General features: G+C 39.4%; 1 protein-coding gene and 1 long non-coding RNA gene across 2 annotated transcripts; one reads left to right on the top strand and one right to left on the bottom strand.

The window, feature by feature from the left end:
- Positions 1-747: 747 nt before the first annotated feature.
- On the top strand, positions 748-14438 carry LOC120522236. Its single transcript, XR_005632325.1, has 6 exons — positions 748-850; positions 3190-3283; positions 4639-4734; positions 5504-5562; positions 11221-11343; positions 14214-14438. It is a non-coding gene; the product is annotated as an uncharacterized LOC120522236 (long non-coding RNA).
- Positions 14439-14870: 432 nt separating this feature from the next.
- LOC120522237 (zinc finger protein 687-like) lies at positions 14871-20975 on the bottom strand. Its single transcript, XM_039743302.1, has 4 exons — positions 20898-20975; positions 20571-20683; positions 19949-20087; positions 14871-15864 (listed from the first exon to the last, which is right to left on the bottom strand). Exons 1-4 carry the CDS (start codon positions 20973-20975, stop codon positions 15358-15360), a joined length of 837 nt encoding a protein of 278 aa, XP_039599236.1. The 3' UTR covers positions 14871-15357.
- Positions 20976-22602: the final 1627 nt, after the last annotated feature.

Genomic DNA, 22602 nt, shown 5'->3' with positions numbered 1-22602 from the left:
TGGGAATGTTGGATTGACTGTGTGCTCAGTTTGGAGCAGAATATTTTCTAGGGCATCAAAACACTGTGTTGTCAAAATGCAAAATCGCTGCTTGCTCTATATAAATCACCACACATACTCAAAAGACATTAGAACTGCCACAGAAAGTGCACAAAGAAACCTCTTACAGCACATCAACCACGGTATCAAGAACATCCTTGGGAGCCTCAATCAATGATCCCCCAGGACATGCATGTTCAGAACTCATAATCAAATGTATCATTATAATGGTGGACTTCACCCCTTTCTATTCCCTTTTATTTGAGGACTGGAGGTCCGTACGTTCATATAGGCACATATAATGTCTGTAAAGTTGCTTTTGTGTGTTTACCAAAAAGGCTTCATGGCCCAGATCATGAGGACTCCCCGTTTGACATGTTCTACCTGACAGAGATGTTCTCCAAGCTCTGCAGAGTCTGCATGGCCTCCCTGTGTCTTTTAGATTTTTTCAGGGCAGCTCATTTCCTGCCACATCCCTAAGACACATAGGTTAGGTTGATTGGTGCCCTGTGATCAACTGGCAACCCTGAAATGGGCTCTGGCTCTCTGCATTCCCACGTTGAACAAAATGGCTTCATAAAAAATGTAATATCTTAAAAAATAATGAAAGAGAAATAATCTTAAGGTCCTTTGGTGACAAGCCAAAAGGATTACTTCATTTGTTCTCTCAGTGCTACAGCATGAAAGTTCATACCAAGATGAAAATAAAATACAAACGTCTTCTTCTTCTTCTTCTTCTTTAATATATTAGGGCAACAGAGCAGTTCATTCTGGAGTGATTGATTACAACCTGATAGATGAAGATGTCAAGGTAAGTGACAGTGGCTTTACCACATGATGTCCATTATACTGCTGTCTGACTGCACTTTGGATGAAACTCATTCTGATTTTTGGTAGACACAAGGGTCTGCTAGAATTATTTTGGGATCTTAAACTCTTGTAGTGATCGTGAAAATCCACCAAAGTCAAGTTTTCAATGCTGGAAGATGTTTAGTTTGTATTAAAGTGAAACCATAAGGTCACCGAGATGTGCTGTCTAAAGAAATTGTGCTATTTGTTTTTCGGCCCAACATTATACACAGTTTCATTATGGCAGTCTAATGATTTCACACCAGCATGACATCACTCTGTGACTAGTAAAGCCCAGCAAAGCAAAAAACAAACTCGGATATTACAGTCTGTGAATAAAAAACACACCACACACTTTTTAAAAACCTGGATATACCCAGCACGTGGCTTACCCTCTATAAAACTATGATTTTAGCAGGAAAATATTAAAGGTCAGTATTTTATTACATGAAATTAAATGACTGAATCATATCTTTTGGGGAAAAAGCATAGTATGTTTCCTCCTGTTGCACTGCAGTTGAGCCACAATAACATAAAGAATATTTCTTGAGCAATTCAGTTTACAGTGCTAATGACATTGCCATGTTTCACGTGGATCTACACACAGGTCACTCCGTGGGGTAAGATAATCCAGTGAGGCCTAAAACTCTGCTGGGATACGGCTGGATATACTGAAGGCACTGGACATTGTTGGGGTCATCCGTTTTGGGGGGAAAGTAAATTCTGGATGGACAGGGTAGCAGTCTCTGTGCTTAAAAAGGGAGATCACACTGGCATTACACACCTCTGCCTCCAAATTAGAGTCTATGACAAAATATTGAAAAGATGAGCCTGGCCAATCTCCAAATCTTAGGTTTGTGATCGAGTAAAGCAGATATGGTCCTGTCAGTTTTGGTTTTGAGAGAGGTTACCCATCCTGTCTACATGTGTTCTTCGTGGCATCCTGTTGGGTTCCAGGGCGATCATTGCATGCCATATATCTGTGCATCATGAGTGATGTACAGTATCTGTGGAATCTGTGTAAGGTCAGTGTAGGCCTCTGCCTCCTCTACATCTCATCTCTGCTCTTATTGGATATTTTTAGTATTGTACTAGTGACTGGGAGCCCGATCGAATCGGGCTACAAATTCTACGTTTGTGAAATCCATACTTTCTCTGCAAAGAATTATTTGTTTTTTTTAAGTACTTGAAATGATTTTGTTATTATGGCACTGATTTGTGCTAAAAATAGACCTCTTCGGCTGATGTAATGAAGAGCTTCCTGTTTAAACAGGGCTGCAAGACGTGAACTCAGCTCTTCGGCGCATCTCATTTGATTTTTTCCGGCAAACAAATTTTCAAAGCAAGCCGTATTTTACGACTCTAATCAGTGTCGGAGTAATAATTATGTTGCCATGGTCATTTTAGACCTGAGATCGGCTAAAATTTAAACAATGACCGTTGTTAATACCTATCCGTCATTACTCAGTTTGCCAATAGATGTCAGAAGGACGGATGCCAAAACCAAACTTCCCAAAGATAGATTTCGACGTACCAAGCAAATGGCGATACGTTCTAAATTACTTACAGTCCTGGAGCTATCGAAGGGTTTAAGTCAGTCGATGATGTTAGTTCAGGAAAGTACGCCTCACCTTACCAATGTTCCAAAAACCAACCGAACTTACTGTTATCTGCTCGAACCAACACCGACTTACTATACTCGGCCGTCCAGCGGCGTCACTGAAGCATTTGAACATTCTTAGCCAATCATATAATACTATGTCTGTGTTTGCCACTTTATGTTCTAACTACAGAGGCAGAGTCCAATTGCATGGTTCTAACTTGTATTGAGTCGAGGTATTGACGCGAACACCATGCATACGAGTATTGACGCGAACACCATACTTACGGATAGTGTCAAATTATATATAAGGATATAAAGATGCAGTTGAGACTTGCATGTTGGAAAGTCCTAATTAAGATAGCGCCACCACTTCTGTAGATGGGCAAGTATGAAATATAGTGGATTGTACCCCATTGGTGTCCTGTGATTGGGTCGTTTCATGCCTTGAGTAATAAGCTCCAGTTCACTATGACAATGTAAAGGACAAAGAGATGAAGGAAAGGCTTGTGGCAGCTTGAGATTAATACAATGGTATCACATGTCCAAATTCCCTCAATTTTGTGTGGATGTCTCTTACATTTTGGGTCTCCTTCTAGTAAGCTATGGAAAAAAGTGTCTCCAAATGGGATCCATGTACGGGACGGACAGTTTGGTCTACATTTTTTTTTCTTTCTTTCTTTTCTCATTGTATTACATAGGCACTGCAAAAAATTGACACCAACACGAAGAAGCCAGACACAGAAGTATGGATTCATATTTTTACAGCACGGAGTACAGATCATCTCGAAAGAGGTACAGGCCAGGTGTAGTATGGGAGGGGGACTGTCGAGGGTCACGGCATTGGACTGATATTACAGGTGCTGACGTCAAGTTCAGAGACGCTACCCAAAATTGAAGTCAGCCTTCAGCACTTTTTAAAATATTATTGGATATATGATCTTCTGGTGAAACGTCCACAACCACTGACATCAGAAGCTATGGGAAGGAGATTTAGAATAAAAATATATTGATGGGAAAAGAAAAGCAACACTTGCCATTGGACTGAAATTTAACTTTCACTGCTGAAATAAGAAAATAAAGTAAAAAAAGAGGGAAAAAAAGGAACCAACAAGAACTGTGCAAATTGCCAACAGTCGCCCTGCAGTGTCTTGGATGACCACCTGTTGTGGTCACCACTGCTTGACTCTGCCGGCACAACCTCTGAATCTGTGGCTGCAGGATGTTATTCCACTCCTGCAGAAGGGTCTGATGAAGTTGCTGGACTTCAGCAGGTAGAGAGTCACATTTCTGGATGCTGTGATCCAAGGCAGCACGTGAATGCCGCAACTCCTCAGGACAGCAGCTGTCTGTGTGTAGGGTTGGACATCTAGGGGGTATGAGCAAGTCGTCTCGTACAGGTTTCCTTGCACCAAGACCAGCAGTATGGAGCCCGTATTTGTGGGTCTCTGTCTGCTGGCACTTTTAGCAGCAGTATGAGTGGTGGCTTTGAACCAATCTGTCATTCTGATGTGTCAGTCTGTGGTAATTTGATGGTGGCCAGTTTAATTGTCTCCTGCTGAAATCAGGACACAATGAAGCGTCTTAATCTATAGCGCCTGGCAATGCCGGGATATAAATGCCAGTATGCCAGTGGCCCACTCCCTTGCTTCTGGTAACATTGGAGGGCTCATACAGTCTATTTAGTGTTTTGGGATGATGTAAGGTCTCTGAATTGAAGCCTGATCAGGCCTTGTTCCTCCCAGACCTCACTGGGTGAAATGCACCTAATGAGTGGCTGGACCTCACTGAACAAGCTGGACCGCCGCTCAGAGGACTACAACAAGTGGACAGCCTTTTATAAAGTTACGCAGGCTGCTGCTTTTGTAGTTGTATCAGTCCAATAAACTCTGATTCTTTTTTTCCATCAGCATATTTTTCTTACACTTGGGACATAAACGTGGCTGTTATAGCCAAATGTTTTTTTTTTTTTGTTCACTAAGGTAGAACTGAATTTTTGTTGTTTTATTGTCTTTTGCTTTTTTAAGGAGTTCGCAATCTTAGCTTTGGCACACATGCAAGTGCTGCTCTGGTGACCGTGTGCCATATTGTAGGTGACAGGTACTGTGTTAAGGCTAATCTGTTAACATCCCTGCCTCTTTTATGTTCAGTTTTCCAGCAGTATAAAGAATACAGCAACCAGGATATCGAAGCCACCATTAAAAAGCTGTACACTGGGGATGTCTGCAAGTGCCTCACTGCTCTCGGTAAGACCAGCAGATTGCTTGTTTGGACCTCTGGGAGGACGCTGTTCTCGTGTTCAGCAGTTAGGGCAGCACAGTGGTGCAGGGTTACCGCTCAGGACCACTGGGTGTGAATCAAGGCCAGCTCACAGACCGCATGGTGCTCAAACAGTCTTACTCTGATATACTGGCCCTGTATGTGCTAGGGTGGGCGTGTATGCCCAGCTATTCTCGGCCATGAACTTGGGTGTCATCCAGGGTTAAATCCTGCCTTGTACCCAAGGCTGCTGCCGGATTGGCTGCAGACCCTGAACTGGATGGAACCGGACTGATCAAATCTACTATTGACAAATCGCATGTTTTTGTGATTAAGCTAACCATCTCTGATGACCTTTTGGAATCGAAAAGCCGCCTCATCCTGCTATTACATGGAACAGATGACCTGCTGGCAAACATGAAAAATACACAGAAAAGAAAAAAAAGTGTTATCTACTGTACATAAAATGCTAACAGCCAGGTCCTTAAAGATGTATGGAGTGTTTTATAACCATACAAGCAGATGCCTGCTGTTCAAAATTAAAGGCACCCACGTCAACATTACTCCTGAAGGAGACTTTCAAGAATGTAAACTGTGTGACAGTTGCTTTAAAGTCCAGAACTTCCAAGTCTGACAGGCTATTCAGGGTCTGCAGGCTCTAGCAGAAAAATGCAAAGAAGGTAAGAAATTGCATCTTGAAATGCCGCCTGACATGTTTCTAAAAATAATGCAGTGCTCCTTGTTTTATTTTTTTAGTTTGTGCCATTCAGAATACACCTCTTTACCTTGCAGAGGTTGTACACAATTCTTTAAAGGTGAGTGCAGTAATCTACTTTTGCAAATTTACTTCTGGCTTCATTTTGTAATGACCAGTAGGTTTTTCCTAGCTGCTCCATTGTCCTTTAGCATTGAAAAGGCAGAAGGTGTGTATTTGGTTAATTAATAACTACATTATGGTCCATAATGACCGATTGAGAGTGTGTCCTGCAGTGGGCTGAGGTTTGTTTTCTGAGACCCTCTTGTGAAAAAGCAGGTTCAAGATAAAGAATGAATATGGAAATAAATGCTTTGCACCCCTTAGTTTCAACTTGCATTGCTGAAATACACAGCTGACTGGACGTCCATCTGCTTTCTAAAACCCCGTTTCTGGTTTAGAGGCTGGGCAAGGAAGGAGTCAAACCTTAATGGGATGCCAGTCTAGTGCAGGACAAAGTCATACTGGGGGAATTTAGTTACCAGTTAACGTAATATGCATACAGTACCGTATGTTTGGGATGTAACTGGAAACTGGGGTACGAACTTCTCTTTAATAATACAAATGTGTGCAACTCTCTGCTGGCAGGAGCACCGCCATGTGTCGCCAAGTGCTGCAGATAATTCAAAATGCGGTGGCACATCTGCCGTTCAACCAGCCGAGGTGACCACATGTCACTTCTCTTTTCAGATCACTACATTGGCTTCCTGTAATAGCATGCATTAAGTTCAAGTCCTTGATGCTTATGTACAGTGTAGTTAATGGGCCAGCTCCTATATATATCTATATATATATCTATATCTATATATATATATATATATATATATATATATATATATATATATAAAATACACATATACAGTTGTGCTTGAAAATTTGTGAACCCTTTAGAATTTTCTATATTTCTGCATAAATATGACCTAAAACATCATCAGATTTTCACTCAAGTCCTAAAAGTAGATAAAGAGAAACCAGTTAAACAAATGAGACAAAAATATTATACTTGGTCATTTATTTATTAAGGAAAATGATCGAATATTACATATTTGTGAGTGACAAACGTATGTGAACCTTTGCTTTCAGTATCTGGTGTGACCCCCCTTTGCAGCAATAACTGCGACTAAATGTTTCTGGTAACTTTTGATCATTCCTGCAAACCGGCTTGGAGGAATTTTAGCCCATTCCTCCGTACAGAACGGCTTCAACTCTGGGATGTTGGTGGGTTTTCTCGCATTAACTGCTCGCTTCAGGTCCTTCCACAACATTTTGATTGGATTAAGGTCAGGACTTTGACTTGGCCATTCCAAAACATTAACTTTATTCTTCTTTAACCATTCTTTGGTAGAACGACTTGTGTGCTTAGGGTCGTTGTCTTGCTGCATGACCCACCTTCTCTTGAGATTCAGTTCATGGACAGATGTCCTGACATTTTCCTTTAGAATTCTCTGATATAATTCAGAATTCATTGTTCCATCAATGAAGGCAATCCGTCCTGGCCCAAATGCAGCAAAACGGGCCCAAACCATGATACTACCACCACCATGTTTCACAGATGGGATAAGGTTCTTATGCTGGAATGCAGTGTTTTCCTTTCTCCAAACATAACGCTTTTCATTTAAACCAAAAAGTTCTATTTTGGTCTCATCCGTCCACAAAACATTCTTCCAATAGCCTTCTGGTTTGTCCACATGATCTTTAGCAAACTGCAGACGAGCAGCAATGTTTTTTGGAGAGCAGTGGCTTTCTCCTTGCAACCTTGCCATGCACACCATTGCTGTTCAGTGTTCTCCTGATGGTAGACTCATGAACATAAACATTAGCCAATGTGAGAGACGCCTTCAGTTGCTTAGAAGTTACCCTGGGGTCCTTTGTGACCTTGCCACCTTGCTCTTGGAGTGATCTTTGTTGGTCAACCACTCATGAGGAGGGTAACAATGGTCTTGAATTTCCTCCATTTGTACATAATCTGTCTGACTGTGGATTGGTGGAGTCCAAACTCTTTAGAGATGGTTTTGTAACCTTTTCCAGCCTGATGAACATGAACAACTCTTTTTCTGAGGTCCTCAGAAATCTGCTTTGTTCGTGCCATGATACACTTCCACAAACATGTGTTGTGAAGAGCAGACTTTGATAGATCACTGTTCTTTAAATAACACAGGGTGCCCACTCACACCTGATTGTCATCCCATTGATTGAAAACTCCTGACTCTAATTTCACCTTCAAATTAACTGCTAATCCTAGAGGTTCACATACGTTTGTCACTCACAAATATGTAACATTCGATCATTTTCCTCAATAATTAAATGGCCAAGTATAATATTTTTGTCTCATTTGTTTAACTGGTTTCTTTTTATCTACTTTTAGGACTTGAGTGAAAATCTGAAGATGTTTTAGGTCATATTTATTCAGAAGTATAGAAAATTCTAAAGGGTTCACAAACTTTCAAGCACAACTGTGTATATATATATATATATATATATATATATATATATATATATATATATATATATATATATATATATAAAAATTTAAAGTTTATGTTAGCAAAAACTAAAAAAAGGAAATATCAGAATATTACAAATCGGCCTTCTTCAGAGAACAACTAATAAGTTACAAGGCTTAATTTAATTGCTACTGAATGTCTGTATGTTGTAAGTTGAAGCAAACAGTTTGCACAGGTGTCCCAGCTTCTGTTGATTACTTAAAAACCCTCCGTGTGTCTTAACACTAGAATCCGTGAAGCCCACGAAAAAAAATTGTAATCCCGGGCCACCTTAAATTCCTTTGCACCTTTCCATCAGCATCTTTTGTTTTGCAAATGTGTCGATCAGCACATGTAGCCTGCTATCCCACTCTCCCCTGACACAGCTCAAGTTCTCCCAGCTCAATTTGCTTATCTGGGTGTGAGGTGCCTTGAATTGTACAGGGTGGTCCAGATCTAATTATGCAGATCCAGATTGTCTGGATGACTTTGATTTATGCGGGGACGATTCCAGTTCGGCGCGAAGACAATTCTTCATGTCATCAGTTCGCACAGTTCTCGATGGTCCGGGATTTTTTGGTTGATTTTCTATGTAATAAACTTAATAAGTTATAGCGAAATGAAAATTCCATAATTAGATCTGGACCACCCTATATAGTGTAAATAATATCTCGTTATTTGGAATACATGCATACATTTCATGTGTGTTCCTTGTCTACAACGGTTTGGGTAAATGTATGATAATGGGAAATGCAAGGCAAGAAATGTTGAACACATAACTAAAACAGAATTTTTTTTCATGTTATAGTAAAAGTTAATGTGTGAAGACTGAAGTCCAAATATCAAATAAACACTTTCACAAAAGGTGTCGCAAACAAAAACAACAAAACAAGTACATTTTTATTCAAGAATATAACCAAAGAAAAAAAAAAATTATTCAATTTACATTTTGCTGCCAATATATAAAAACCAAAGTCCAAACACCAGTTGCATGACTGTTGTAGAGGTAAGAACGACTGCCTCTAAATCAAGAGGTTGTGGGATCAATCCCGGGTCTTCCTCACATTTTCCGTTTTCAATAATGAACTGCTATTATTATTACAATTATATAATAAAAACATACATTTGATTTGAGTCCGTTATCCCCAACTGTGGTCATCGCTGCTCTTGTGAAAAGAATGGAGATAAATGCCATCAGCTCAGAGACGGAGAGGCAACTTCGTTGTACCATGTGAATGTGACTGAGAGAATAAAACTGAATAAAAAAAACACTAACTTTTGGCAAAAATTACAACGGATATTACAGACTCAAATCAAATTCATGTTATTACTACTGAATATATAATAGTAATAATAATAGCAGCTCACTACTCAAAATGGAAAATACTGGGAAATCCCAGGATCAATCCTGCAACCTCTTGATTTAGAGGCAGTCGTTCTTACCTCTACAACAGCCATGCAACTAGTATTTGGACTTTGGTTTTTATACTGTATATTCGCAGCAACATGTAAATTGTTTTTTTTTTTTTTTCTTCAGTTATATTCTTAAATAAAGGCATACTTACTTTTGTTACAACTTTTTTGAAAGTGGTTGATATCTGGATTTCAGTATTCACACATTAATGTTTACTACAACACAACAAAATATTCTGTTTTAGTTATGTGTTCAACATTTCTTGTCTCTTATTTCCGGTCATCCTACATTTACACAGATCGTTGTAGACACAGAACACACATGAAATGCATGTATTCCAAATAATGAGATATTATTCATCCTATATAGTTAAAGACACCTCACACACAGATAAGCAGACTTGAGCTGGGAGAACCTCAGCTGTGTTGTAGGGTGGATTGGGACAGTAGGCTGCTTGCTGTTTGTGCTGATCGACACATTTGCAAAACAAAAGACATTAATTGAGAGGTGCGAAGGAATTTAAGGTGGCCCAGGATTATGACTTTTTCGTGGGCTTCAAGGTTTCTATTTTTAAAGCAGAGTTGGAACAGATTGTATTACTACAACCTCTGAAGTACTACTTGGACAATATTACACTGTAGGAAGTTGAAATTTCCAGTGAAAATGGCAATTACCTAATGAGACAGAGAAGTATTACTCTTAGAAGTTTAGGCCTTTCATTTAAAGAAATTGCCAAAAATATGTATATATATATATATATATATATATATATATATATATATATATATATATATATATATATACAGTAATCCTCCTCGATCGGGGTTATGCTCCAGAACCCCCACGATAGGTGAAAATCGTGAAGTAGAAACCATATGTTTGTATGGTTATTTTTATATATTTTAAGCCCTTATAAACTCTCCCACACTGTTAACATTATTAGAGCCCTCTAGACATGAAATAACACCCTTTAGTCAAACGTTTAAACTGTGCTTCGTGACAAGACAGAGATGACAGTTCTTTCTCACAATTAAAAGAATGCAAACATATCTTCTCTTCAATGGAGTGCGCGCATCAGGAGCAGAGAATTTCAGAGGGAGAGAGAGAGAAAGCACGAGAGAAACGCAAACAATCAAAAAATCAATACGTGTGCTTTTGTGCTTTTAAGTATGCCGAAGCACCGCAATAAAGCGGCATTTTGTAGAGGAGCGTCCGTATCCTCTAGGCAAACAGTCCCTCTGCTCACACCCCCTCCGTCAGGCAGAGAGAGTGAGAGAGACAGAAAAAAGCAAACAATCAAGCACCGCGCGGGAAGCATATCGTATACCATTGAGGAGTTTTAGTTAATACGTAATACATGCTCTGATTGGGTAGCTTCTAAGCCATCCGCCAATAGCGTCCCTTGTTTGAAATCAACTGGGCAAACAAACTGAGGAAGCATGTACCATAAATTAAAAGACCTATTGTCCGCAGAAATCCGCAAACCAGCGAAAAATCTGTGATATATATTTAGATATGCTTACATTTAAAATCCGTGATGGAGTGAAGCCGCGAAAGTCGAAGCGCGATATAGCGAGGGATCACTGTGTACTGTATATATTGGTTGCATTTGTTTTCTTTTTCCAATTGCAGCATTGGCGGGTGAAGAGTTTTGCTCAGAGTCCGCACAGTGTCAATGGTGGGATTTGAACCCACAACCTCAGGGTTTGAAGTCCAAAGCCTCAACCAAATACACCTTACTGTCTGCCTCATTTTGTATGTAAAGTTTAAACTGTTCACCATCACTCTGATTTCTAAATCTTCATCATCCTTCCTACTCTAGGGATTAGGAAAAAAAGACAAGCCCCTTATCCGCACTCTTGTATCCCGCAGTGAAAAAGACTTGCTGAGTATCCGTGCGGAGTTTCGCAAAAAGTATGGAAGATCCCTCTACTCAAGCATTGAGGTTAGTAAAGAGTCATAAAGCAGGTGTTTGAATGGATACAATAGCATTGTATCATATAGCATATCCATTGAGCTTTACTGTTGTTATTAACTTGTGGCGAGTGCCAATAAAAATGAAATTGAATGAGTGACCCAAATGACATAACATGAGATGCTCGCCAGACCCCAAGGTCTTTTGGTTTATAGAATTCCATTACAATGCATGATGTGTAGTAAGGTCATCAATTCCCATTGGAAAGGTTAGGTTTGCACAGGGACTGCCCCTCAATACCAAGTTCTTGTTTCTTGTGCTCTTTACTCGATCAGTTAAAATGAGACGACTAGCAGGGCTGTTGCGTGTCCAGGATCACTTTTAGTCTTTTTAGCTGGCAGATGGTCTTTGGTTCGGAGTGCTAACTGTCTCATGTCAGGCAATGCCAAAATATCCAATTTACTTTACAGGTCTATAGATCTAAGAATTCAGACAGTGAATCAGGAACACAGTAGCATTCTGACATCAGTAGGTACACATTGCGACAAGGGAAAGAGTCTGAACTTAGCTACTGTCATCGAAAGGTTATGGAGGAAGTGTTGGGGTATCAACTGGCTCGCCCCTTTTAATATTTACAAAGGTCTCAAACTGAAACAGGTGCTTGATTGTGCATCAAATAAGGCAATACAAAAAGCAGATTAATGAAATAATGCGTCAAGTTCCCGTTCAAGCAGGAGCTGCAGTCATTGGTCTGATCTCTCCAGAATGAGACGTTCCATGCTGGGTGCGTCTTGGTTTTATAGTGGAGGGACCACAGGGGACAGTTGGTTTCCCCTCCATGAATGGTTTCACAGGGCTGTTTGAGAAAAGAGAAATGTCACCGTTAGTGTTAGTGCCCCCTTGTGTGATGGGGTCTTAGTACTTGCCTCAGATGAGCCTGGATGCATGTGTGACACTCCTAAGGAAGTCCATTACTACTGCATTAGCAGTGGTGAGAGGTGCTCAGCAAATTGAGCAGTAGACAGCTGCTTGCTTTTCTTCTGTCATTAAATTACCATCTGCTCAATCCATGCCTCTACAATGATTTTCTTATTGCGCATGGAAACAAACCCCCCAAAGCGATAATATCACCTGCCTCATGTTCCTCCGCAGTCTATTTGCATTAAACTTGCTGCTCTGGTTGAACTGGTAAAGTGGTGTTAACATAACAATAGGGTTCATTACAGATGCCTTTGCTTTAAGCAGCTTTGTTTTCAGATTTATTTCTATAATATGTTGGGGTTTTTTTTGTATATTAGTGGCCGGACGCTTTCTGCTTTACACCCATTTTGCAAACTGTCTTTATCTATGACAAGGGCGTGTGACGCGAGAGCCTAGCGCTATATGTTTATCATCCTCAGATATCACATTGTTGATCAAGAACCATTTCCATCTTTAAATTACTTTCTTGCTTAATTAGGTGCACAAATACTGCAGTGGACTAAATTTATGTTTATGTGCAAACATTTGTTGTGCGCAAAGAATAAATATTTTTAAATATTTAATCAAAAAACAGTGTGGGTGAGACCAGCCAAGTAATCTGAACCAGGAAGATAAATAAATAAATAAAGATCTTCAGTCCCGGCATTTTCTCTGTTCCCTGCTTTACTTGATGCATATTTGATTTCATTCTTGGTCCTTTGAGACAAGTAAAAGGTTAGCGTTGTTTCAAGGGTTGCAGTTAACTCAACTTGAATGCTAAGTTTGCTATTTGGCTTTGCAGGGGTTGTCACTTATGTGACCACCCGCCCCGGTACATTTGAACATGTACATGCAGACAACTGTAGTTAACCTTGTTCTTGTAGCTTGCAATGACCAGAAGGCCTGAAACTAAAATCAGATGGTGGGTGGTAAAGTGGGACTGCCACACTACCGCACTAGTAATACGCACTAGGAGCCATCCAGTTGCTTGTTTCATACAGTAAATGGCAACATTCAGATGCCAGTTACTGAGGAAGACCAGTTTTCACACTAACTGCAGGGATCTGAAAAAACATCACACTTTTAAGCCAGTGACTCAAAGCACGTAATTCACATCACTCTCAGTCAAATGTGACAATTAGCAAGCAGTCCGCTGTAAGAGCCGTGAGTCAGCACAGACACTGCAATGCCACATTCTATGAATGACAAAGCACCAAGTGTGGAGTACAATGCAAAAAAAAAAAAAACACAAACCCAAAACAACCCTTATGACTGTTATTAAATCATGAGATAGCATGGGAGCGGCAGCTGAGTTCCAGAAGTCATTAGCAAAGGGACACTTCAGGGACAAGATCAGTCTCCATGAGTAGGCCGGTCCTGTTTTGAGATGAATCCCTTTGAAGAACTAAACATGCATCTTTAACAAAAGGCCTGGCTAAACAGGGCTATTTTTACTGTGAAGAAACTGCATAGTGCACACCGATTTCTCTGTGGAGGAGTTCAATGTGGGCTTCTACTGTAATTTAATGAGGGTCTCGTCATTTTGAGACTTTATCCATATACACAAACCCACAGACCTGGCACTACAGATGAATTAACGGGGGGTACAAGCTTGTTTTCTTTCTCCCTTGCCACTTCGAATCAGAACGTGTGCAGGGTTTAGCACAAAATGGCAAGAAATAAAATTTTGCAGCTGTTCTGTGCCTTTCTTTTAATATTTACAAGTAAGAAATAACCGGTTTCTCAGTTGAAGATAAAGAGGCTCATGTCCGTTTCTTGTCAGGCGGCAAATCAGTAACAGACCGCAGCCCGTTCCACTGCACGTCTTCATACACTGCATTTTGTCACAATGATTATACAGATTAAAGCACAATCTCTATGTCACGGTGCTACAACAGTGCTGACATGCTGCTTGCTGTCTTTGTTTGCTTTCATGATAGGAGGCAACTGATGGGACTTACCAAACAGCTTTACTATCCATCTGCAGCGCTGAAGACATTTAACCTGCACTTACAGCTCTGGATCCTGAGGACGACCGCAGTCTCCACCTAACGGTATTCAGAAACTGAAGAGGACTTAGTCATTTATTGACATTCACAGCATCGGAGTTCTTTACTTTGTATCAGTTAATCCTTAATGTGAATAAAAATTCTGCTTAAAAGGCATGTTTTTAATGTTTGAGGCATAACTGTAACAAAATTAAGGATGGCTGTAGTACTGTACTAGGGTCTTGTACCGTGTTAGCCATTATGAGTGTAGAGTAAAGTCGAGCACAATGACACCTTTCATTGGCTAACTATAAAGATTATAATATGCAAGCTTTTGAGGCAACTCGGGCCCCTTCTTCAGGCAAGAGAGATGTAATGCCTGAACAAAGGGTCTGAGTTGCCTTGAAAGCTTGCATATTGTAATCTTTATAGTTAGCCAATGAAAGGTGTCATTGTGCTCGACTTTTCTCTGCAAAATGAAGGATAAAACAAGATCTTATGAGCCAAAGCAGTTATATCCAGGCTAAATTACTTTGGAAAATTAGCTGGTAGTCAATAATAAAATAGCACAAGAGTCCAAAGAAAAAAAAGACACAACACAGACTTGGGTTTATCTGTTAATATATACATTATACTGTATTTAAAAATAATGGTCAATTAGTGCACAACTCAAATTTTGGACTAGCTGCACTACTGGATGTGTGAGGCTGTCCAAAGGCTAGTGTCAAGAACTACATTTTACTTGCTCGTGGTGCTTATTGCAAGTCAGAAACCACTGAACTAGATCTCCGTTAAACCAAATGTTCCCAAAATCTACAAACTGAGAAAGAAATTTTAACAAAAACGTACAAAAACATGTCATGATTGTGTGCCCACACCAACCCTCCAGAAAGGGACTACACTCACCATTAATAGTTGTATTCACATTTTAAAACAAAGAGCGGCACTACACTCCAATTAGACTGTAATTAACAACTACTGCATAACTACAAGTGAAATTACAGAATAACCGTCTTGTGCATTAACCACTGGAAGTGATACCCAAGTATGAAACAGTATTAAGGGGGGGGGACGGGGACAGGGACCATTCATCACTTTATTTCTCACTGCCTCCAGTTTTTCTGGTTTTAATGAAGGCCATGCCATGAGTCCGAAAGTGTGTGTTGAGATCAGCAGGTTTCTCAAAGTGTTTTCCACAGACCTGACATGACAGGGTCCCTTGCTGGCTCTCCCCTTGCTCAGTTTCTGGCGAGTCAGCCTCTGAACCATGGAGCTTATCTGCAGCAGTCCCCCCCAACTCCTTAACACGGTGGGTGATGAAGCGGTGCCGGTTGAGTGAAGACTGCGAGGCAAAACACAGGCCACACTGCAGACACTGGTGTGAAGTCTCATCTGTGCGGTGCTGGGGGATGTGCTCTTGGAAGTCATCCTGGCTCTCTGTGGTGTAGCCACACTTCTGGCACTGGAATGAACCCGTTTCACATGGTGGCAAAAGCGTCTTCTCCCGCCTTCTAGTCTTGATTGGCGTCCTTCTGCCTCCAGGACCTTCAGTATCAGAAGAGCTGTCTGCTATCTGGGGTCCTTTACGTTTTCGGACAATTCCCTGAAAACACAAAATATAAGATCAATAGTCTGATTATTTCTTCTGGCCCAGACAATTCTACAGAAACTGGTGATAATATACGTACAAAAATGTTACTAAGAATGTAATTTTTGCAAACCAAAAATTTAATCACCCTATTATACTCAGTAGCTAGCGGTACTTAGGATGTTGACCAGTCAAGTTGGACCAAGTGGCTAAAAAGTCATAAATTCACGGCAGCAGTAATAAAGATTTGATACCCACAAAACTGTAGGATACCCAAGTAGCAAACATAATTCTAACTGTTTATGATTTGCAAGAACAGTTTGCATCTTATACTCTACTAGCTGATTACCCAGTGGCTTCGCTCACTGAGTGCAAGGGAAAAAAATCAAATGCAGTACAGTAATCCCTCCTCTATCGCAGGGGTTGCGTTCCATATGTTTGTATGGTTATTTTTATATATTTTAAGCCCTTATAAACTCTCCCACACTGTTAACATTATTAGCGCCCTCTAGACATGAAATAACACCCTTTAGTCAAAATTTTAAACTGTGCTCCATGACAAGACTGAGATGACAGTTCTTTCTCACAATTAAAAGAATGCAAACATATCTTCTTCTTCAAAGAATGCGTGTCAGGAGCGGAGAATGTCAGAGAGCGCGCTCGCTAAGAAAAGCAAACAATCAAAAAATCAATACGTGCTTTTAAGTTTGCCGAAGCAGTGCGAGAAGGTGACATTTTGTAGAGGAGCGTCCGTATCCACTAGGCAAACAGCCTCTGTGCAAACAGCCCCTCTGCTCACACCACCTCTGTCAGGCGCAGAGAATGTCAGAGAGAGTGAGAGTGAGAGAGACAGAGAAAAGCAAACAATCAAGCACCGCGCGGGAAGCATATCTCATTGAGGAGTTTTATTTAATACGTAATACATGCTCTGATTGGGTAGCTTCTAAGCCATCCACCAATAGCGTCCCTTGTATGAAATCAACTGGGCAGACAAACTGAGGAAGCATGTACCATAAATTAAAAGACACAGTTTCCGCAGAAATCCGCAAACCAGCGGAAAATCCGTGATATATATTTAGATATGCTTACATTTAAAATCCACGATAGAGTGAAGCTGTGAAAGTCGAAGTGCGATATAGCGAGGGATTACTGTATTTATAAAATAAGTTTGTTAATTACCAATTTTATTTTTCAACAAATAAAGAGCATTTACAATGACATAGAAATCAATATAAACAACATTATTAACATCATTATCGTATGAGAATATGAAGTAATATATAAGAAGCACATTGCATATAAATATAAATTATTTTGATAAAAGAATTTGAACAACATATAAGAAGTGTATAAATTATTAAACAGTAAAACATTAACATTTAAGAAGTAAAGATACATTGAGTACTACTGCAGTGCTTTCGGGTAAACTACATTTTTTGCTTGCCCATTAGGTGCATAGATGTATAAATTGTTTGCTGTACCCACCCGAGAACACGCTACATATAACTGACTGTGGGAGAAGCATGGATTTTCTAAATGGATTCCTGCAACTTTTAAGTGAATATTTATTGTAATTGCAAATGCAAGGCGAACCGGAAATTAAATCCCTCCATATACAGACCCTGACGCCTGTGTGACGTGCCTGTGAATACTGCATCCGTCGAATTCGATTCTGTTCAGCACGTTGTTCGGGTGTTTGTGAGGCCCTCAATTGTGCTTGTCGTATACGTTGATCAGCGAGCCTTCTCTCTCGATCTGCTTCTGTCTCACTTTCTCTGTGTAACCTGACTCTTTTTGTCGATGTTGACAGTTCTGCAAGTTCCCCAATAAATAGTTTTTTTGGTGGCATTGTGGGTATCTGAAATTTAAAAAAGTTTATTATAATATGTTCTGTGGTCATTCGTAATTTCTGTTTCAAACGGGAAAACAATTAGCACGTAGTTTATTATAATATGTTCTGTGGTCATTCGTAATTTCTGTTTCAAACGCAAAAAGAATTTTATATATTTAGATCTGCACTCTTTTTACCAAAGATAATTTGTTTAATTTAATGGATTATTATTAGAGTTATAAAAACATTCCTTTGACAGGGTGCATGAAATGCAGTACACAGCCTCTGCCTCCCACAGGCCAGTTGCAGATCAGTGTTTGTACTACAAGCCACTATCAACAAACCTATGCTAGCATGAAGATAGGTCTCATTTACTGCCTCCCTTACATATCTGCCAACACCAAAGTGTGTGTTTTTTTTAATAAACAGTTTAGTGAAAGTATGAATAGTACATTTTGTGGACATTTTGCCAGACCAGTGATGGGAGCCTAGGGCCATACTAGGTTGTCTTCCTCTGATCTGAACTTCACTTACGGCTGTACACAAACACCAGGGCTTCATTCCTCTTCACTGGGCTCTCTGGCCAGGACTCGCTTCTATGTGGTGTAAATGTCAAAATGTATATGTTCAATTTTAGGTTGTCATGAAGTTTTATAGTGAAAATATAAAATGAATTATTACTGGAATTTAAACTCTGAAACAGGCAAGCATTCACTCAACACAATACAAGACTAAATTACAGATTAGTGGTGATAGCAAGAAGCACCATATTTCAATTTTAGGATTTTTGTCATAAAGCAAATGTAAAATTAACCGGAGCAATTTTTTTTATCAAGATACATCAATTTTTCACAGTATCTTAAAAACTACAAGATAAAACTTTAATGTTATTTGAACCATCCATCTATTTCCTGAAAACAGTTGTTTTGAAATCACGGTTGCATAGAGTTAGGGGTCTATCCTAGTAGACGTAGGCCCATGACAAGAATCAATTCCAGACTGGACACTTACTTGCACACTCATGAAGAATTCATTTTGGGGTTGAATACTTAACTAAATTGCAAACCCCTAGAGTACAGCAAGAAACAAGAGTACCTGGATTAGCCATCCTCACACTCGGTAAGTACCTGCACTGGTAATCTATGCCGGGTTCTGGAGCCACAACAAAGCAGTGCTAGCCACCGCTGCAAAATGAAATACACCCAAACCAAGACAAATTCCACTACAGAGGTTATGGTACGAGGAACCTTATCAGAGTGGACATTTAGAGTGGTGATCCTCACGGGGGTTGGTGCATTACATAAATGATTTGGACAGGAATATGAATAAGATGGTTAAGATTGCAAATGATACCAAGCTGAATGGACTTGGCTAACAATCTGGAATCCATTATATCGTTATAGAAGGACTTGGACAGCAGACAAGCTTAGGCTGATTTGTGGCAGATGAAATTTAATGTAACTAAATATTAGGCATTACACTTAGGAAGTAAAACTGTTAGGTTTAAATATACAATAGGAGATCTGAAAATCAAAAGTACACCTTATGAGAAGGATTTAGGAGTCATAATGCTCTCAACACTATCAACTTCCAGACAGTGTTCAGAAGCCATTAAGAAGGCTACCAGAATGTTAGGTTTTATAGCACGGTGTGTGGAGTACAAGTCCAAGGAGGTTCTGCTCAACTCTTAGAGGAGGCACCACCAGTACATTTTTGAGTACTGTATGCAGTTTTGGTCTCCCGGATACAAAAAGGACATAGCAGTGCTAGAACAGGTCCAGAGAAGAGCGACTAGGCTGATTCCAGGGCTACAGGGGTTGAATTATGAGGAAAGATTAAAAGAGCTGAGCTTTTTAAGAGGAGATTAAATCATGAAGGGAATCAGTGCATTGGATCGAGACTGTTACTTTAAAATGACTTCAACAGGAATACAGGGACACACTTGGAGACTTGTTAAGGGTAAATTCTGCACAAACAAATTAGTTAGTATTTTTTTCTTTAAACAGACAACTATATAGTGTGGTATACAGTAGGACTTTAGGTACTTTCAAAACTAGACCTGAAGAATTAAGTGGGTAGGACTGGTGGGCTTTGTTGGGCAGAATGGCCTGTTCTTGACTAAATTGTTCCAATGAACCAGTTACAAGTCAAATACGGAGACAAAAAGAAAACTGGTGACTTTACTCTTTAGCACCGTTTTCAGCCACGATGACACATTAGTGGTTAGCAGATATAAGACTGACAGTTCCTTTAAGATTTCTATTGTACCTCATTATCACTGGAAACTCGGCTGTTGCTCGCCTCTTCTCCCTGAGTTTGATCCCACACTTTAATTCCATGCCGAAGACGGATGTGCTTTTCTAGTATGAGACGGCTACTGAAAGTTCGTTTGCCTTCTGTACAATATCTAAGGAAGGAATATAAAATTTAATTCAGTGGTATGTTCTCCACACATTACACTCAATATAACAAAAATATCTAGATCCCCTTTTCTCTTAAACTCATGCATCCTACTAGCATTCAAAAGAGTTAAAAATCAGGTAACGGTTTTAAAACCCATGTCTGAGGTCAGCAAACATTAAGATATCATCCAGTCTTACAAAATAACAGTAAATATGCTCATTCCTACTATGCACTTTCAGGTTACAATCACTGGAATAGGAAGGTACTTCACTTTGACCAAACATGAGCACATACAATGTCTACATATATAGAACCCAAAGGCTGAAAAGCAGCTGTTTGTGCCTCCATTTCCCTACAACACAATGGGGTAAAACATTTTTATTAGAGTTTTATTATTCTTAGTAGAGTCTTGTACAACTATGAAGCTATTTAAAGTGTAATTATGAAGAAATTACGAAGAAATAAGAGTGTCCTGTGGTTTACATACTGGCAGGGGAAGACCCTCTTAATGCCTTCATGATTCACCCGGACGTGGCGCCGTAAGCTGGGGGCTGAGCAGAATGACCTCTCACAGAGCCGGCAGGGGAACTTCTTCACAGACTACAAAAGAAGTCACACACAAAATGTCACTTGGCCTATCTGGTTTTTGAGAGTTAAAACATTACATTGCAATAATTAGAGTAACAGCCCCCGGACCAGCTTTGTTCATTTGAATTTACACACACTGACAAAGACTACCAGTTGGCACTTTATACTGTATGAACCCAGCTGAATGTATTTAACATTTGTCATTTTGCTGAAATGGATTACAAACTTCCTTCCACAAATAGACAGTAAATATTTGTTTTCCTATAAAACCAGCTGATCCATTTGGCTTGATTTCCTTTTCCATTCGGTAGCCCTGTCTCTGTGCCTCACCTTACTTTTGCAGTCTGAGCCTATTTCAGCTTTCTGTTCTTTGATTATAGTGCTATTTAATTTTATGTAAATAGCACCTTTATAGTAGAATTGCCAGATGTTTTAAAGTGGCAGATTAATACAAGTGGAGTCAAATAAAGTCTAACAGTCGTGTAATGTTTGGAGCTCATGATCTGAACTAGATACAAGAACAGAGATGTACCTATTGATGAGATGGCCCATTGATTAAGTGTTAATGACTGGCTGATTATTTTTACACGTGATGTATCAAATAATCGGAGGCATTTTTATACATCACTGAAAAACCATCATCATCTTTCTAATGTCTAAAAGTATGCTGGCAGGCAGTATTATGATGACAAATTAACTTTGTAACTTGAACTGGCCTTGCTTTTTCGTGTCCTGTCTTCTTCCCTATTCTGCAGCTAAACAGAACAGAATGCTCTTACACGATTATAGGTTCTCATTTCTGTTTTGCAGATTTTATCCAGATAGTGTACTTGTACCCAAGTGGATATTTTCTACAAAAAAGGCAAAATGTTTATATTCAATTTTTACTGAAGTGGTCAGAATGTTTTATAATGGAAAAATAACCTGAATTACTACTGGAATTGAAACTGTTGAACAGGTAAGTTTTCACTCAGGACATTACAAAGTTAAATTACAAAATAATGGTGATAGCAAAAAGCAGCATATTTTGGTTCCAGTGGGCTGTAATGGCACTGCTCATGCCTGATCTCACTTCTGACTTTCTGCACAAGGTGCAGACATTTGTGTTTTACTATTTAAGTTAAAATGCTTCTGAAAAAAATATATTAATTCACCTAACTGCTTACTAAATCTGCTTAATACAATTTCAGGGTCAAGAAGAACCACAACCTATCCCAGCAAACATTTTGTAAAAATAAAAAACATTATTTAAACTAAGATAATACCATTTACAAACTTGAAGATGTATGATATTGGAAAAACAGCATCATCCATTAATTTGAAAAAGGTATTTGGCTACGGTATACTCTCTTGTGCGTTTATGCGTTAGAAAAGGTCAGCAGAGCTACCATTACAGAGTATTTGTTTGTACTTTGCAGACATCCCACTCACTCCACAAAGACTATACATGGATTACCCAAGAGAGCTATGCATCAAGCAAGTGCTTCTCAGCACTGTATATTTAAACTGGATATATTTTTATATTGTTTTATAGTGTGTGATGCTACAAGAATACCAACTTTTTAGTAGTTTTTTATTTTACTTGTATTCACTTTCACTCCTCTGTATCATGTGCAAAATTTCCCAGTCTCTTACCAGTTAGCATATGACACCACCAGTGATTTTTAATTTGAACATGCCTAAAGACGACTTTGGCTTTTAGTAAGCTCCTCATCTTAACATGTTTTGCTACATAAAATACGTTGAAGTGTGACAAGCATTCTGACAGCGTCAAACTGCAGTATGGCATATATTTTCTCTCTGGTTTTCTCTCCTGTCAATTTTACTTTCTTGGTCAGAATCCCTCCAATTCTGTCTTACTATCGATTCAACATTATGCTGCATGGAAACAACATACAGTACCTGTGCAGTACAACATACAGAAAACAGCA

This window comes from Polypterus senegalus, unplaced genomic scaffold (assembly GCF_016835505.1).
Source record: "Polypterus senegalus isolate Bchr_013 unplaced genomic scaffold, ASM1683550v1 scaffold_5678, whole genome shotgun sequence".
NCBI classification, from domain to species: domain Eukaryota; kingdom Metazoa; phylum Chordata; class Cladistia; order Polypteriformes; family Polypteridae; genus Polypterus; species Polypterus senegalus.
This window is presented reverse-complemented; position numbering and strand designations above follow the sequence as displayed.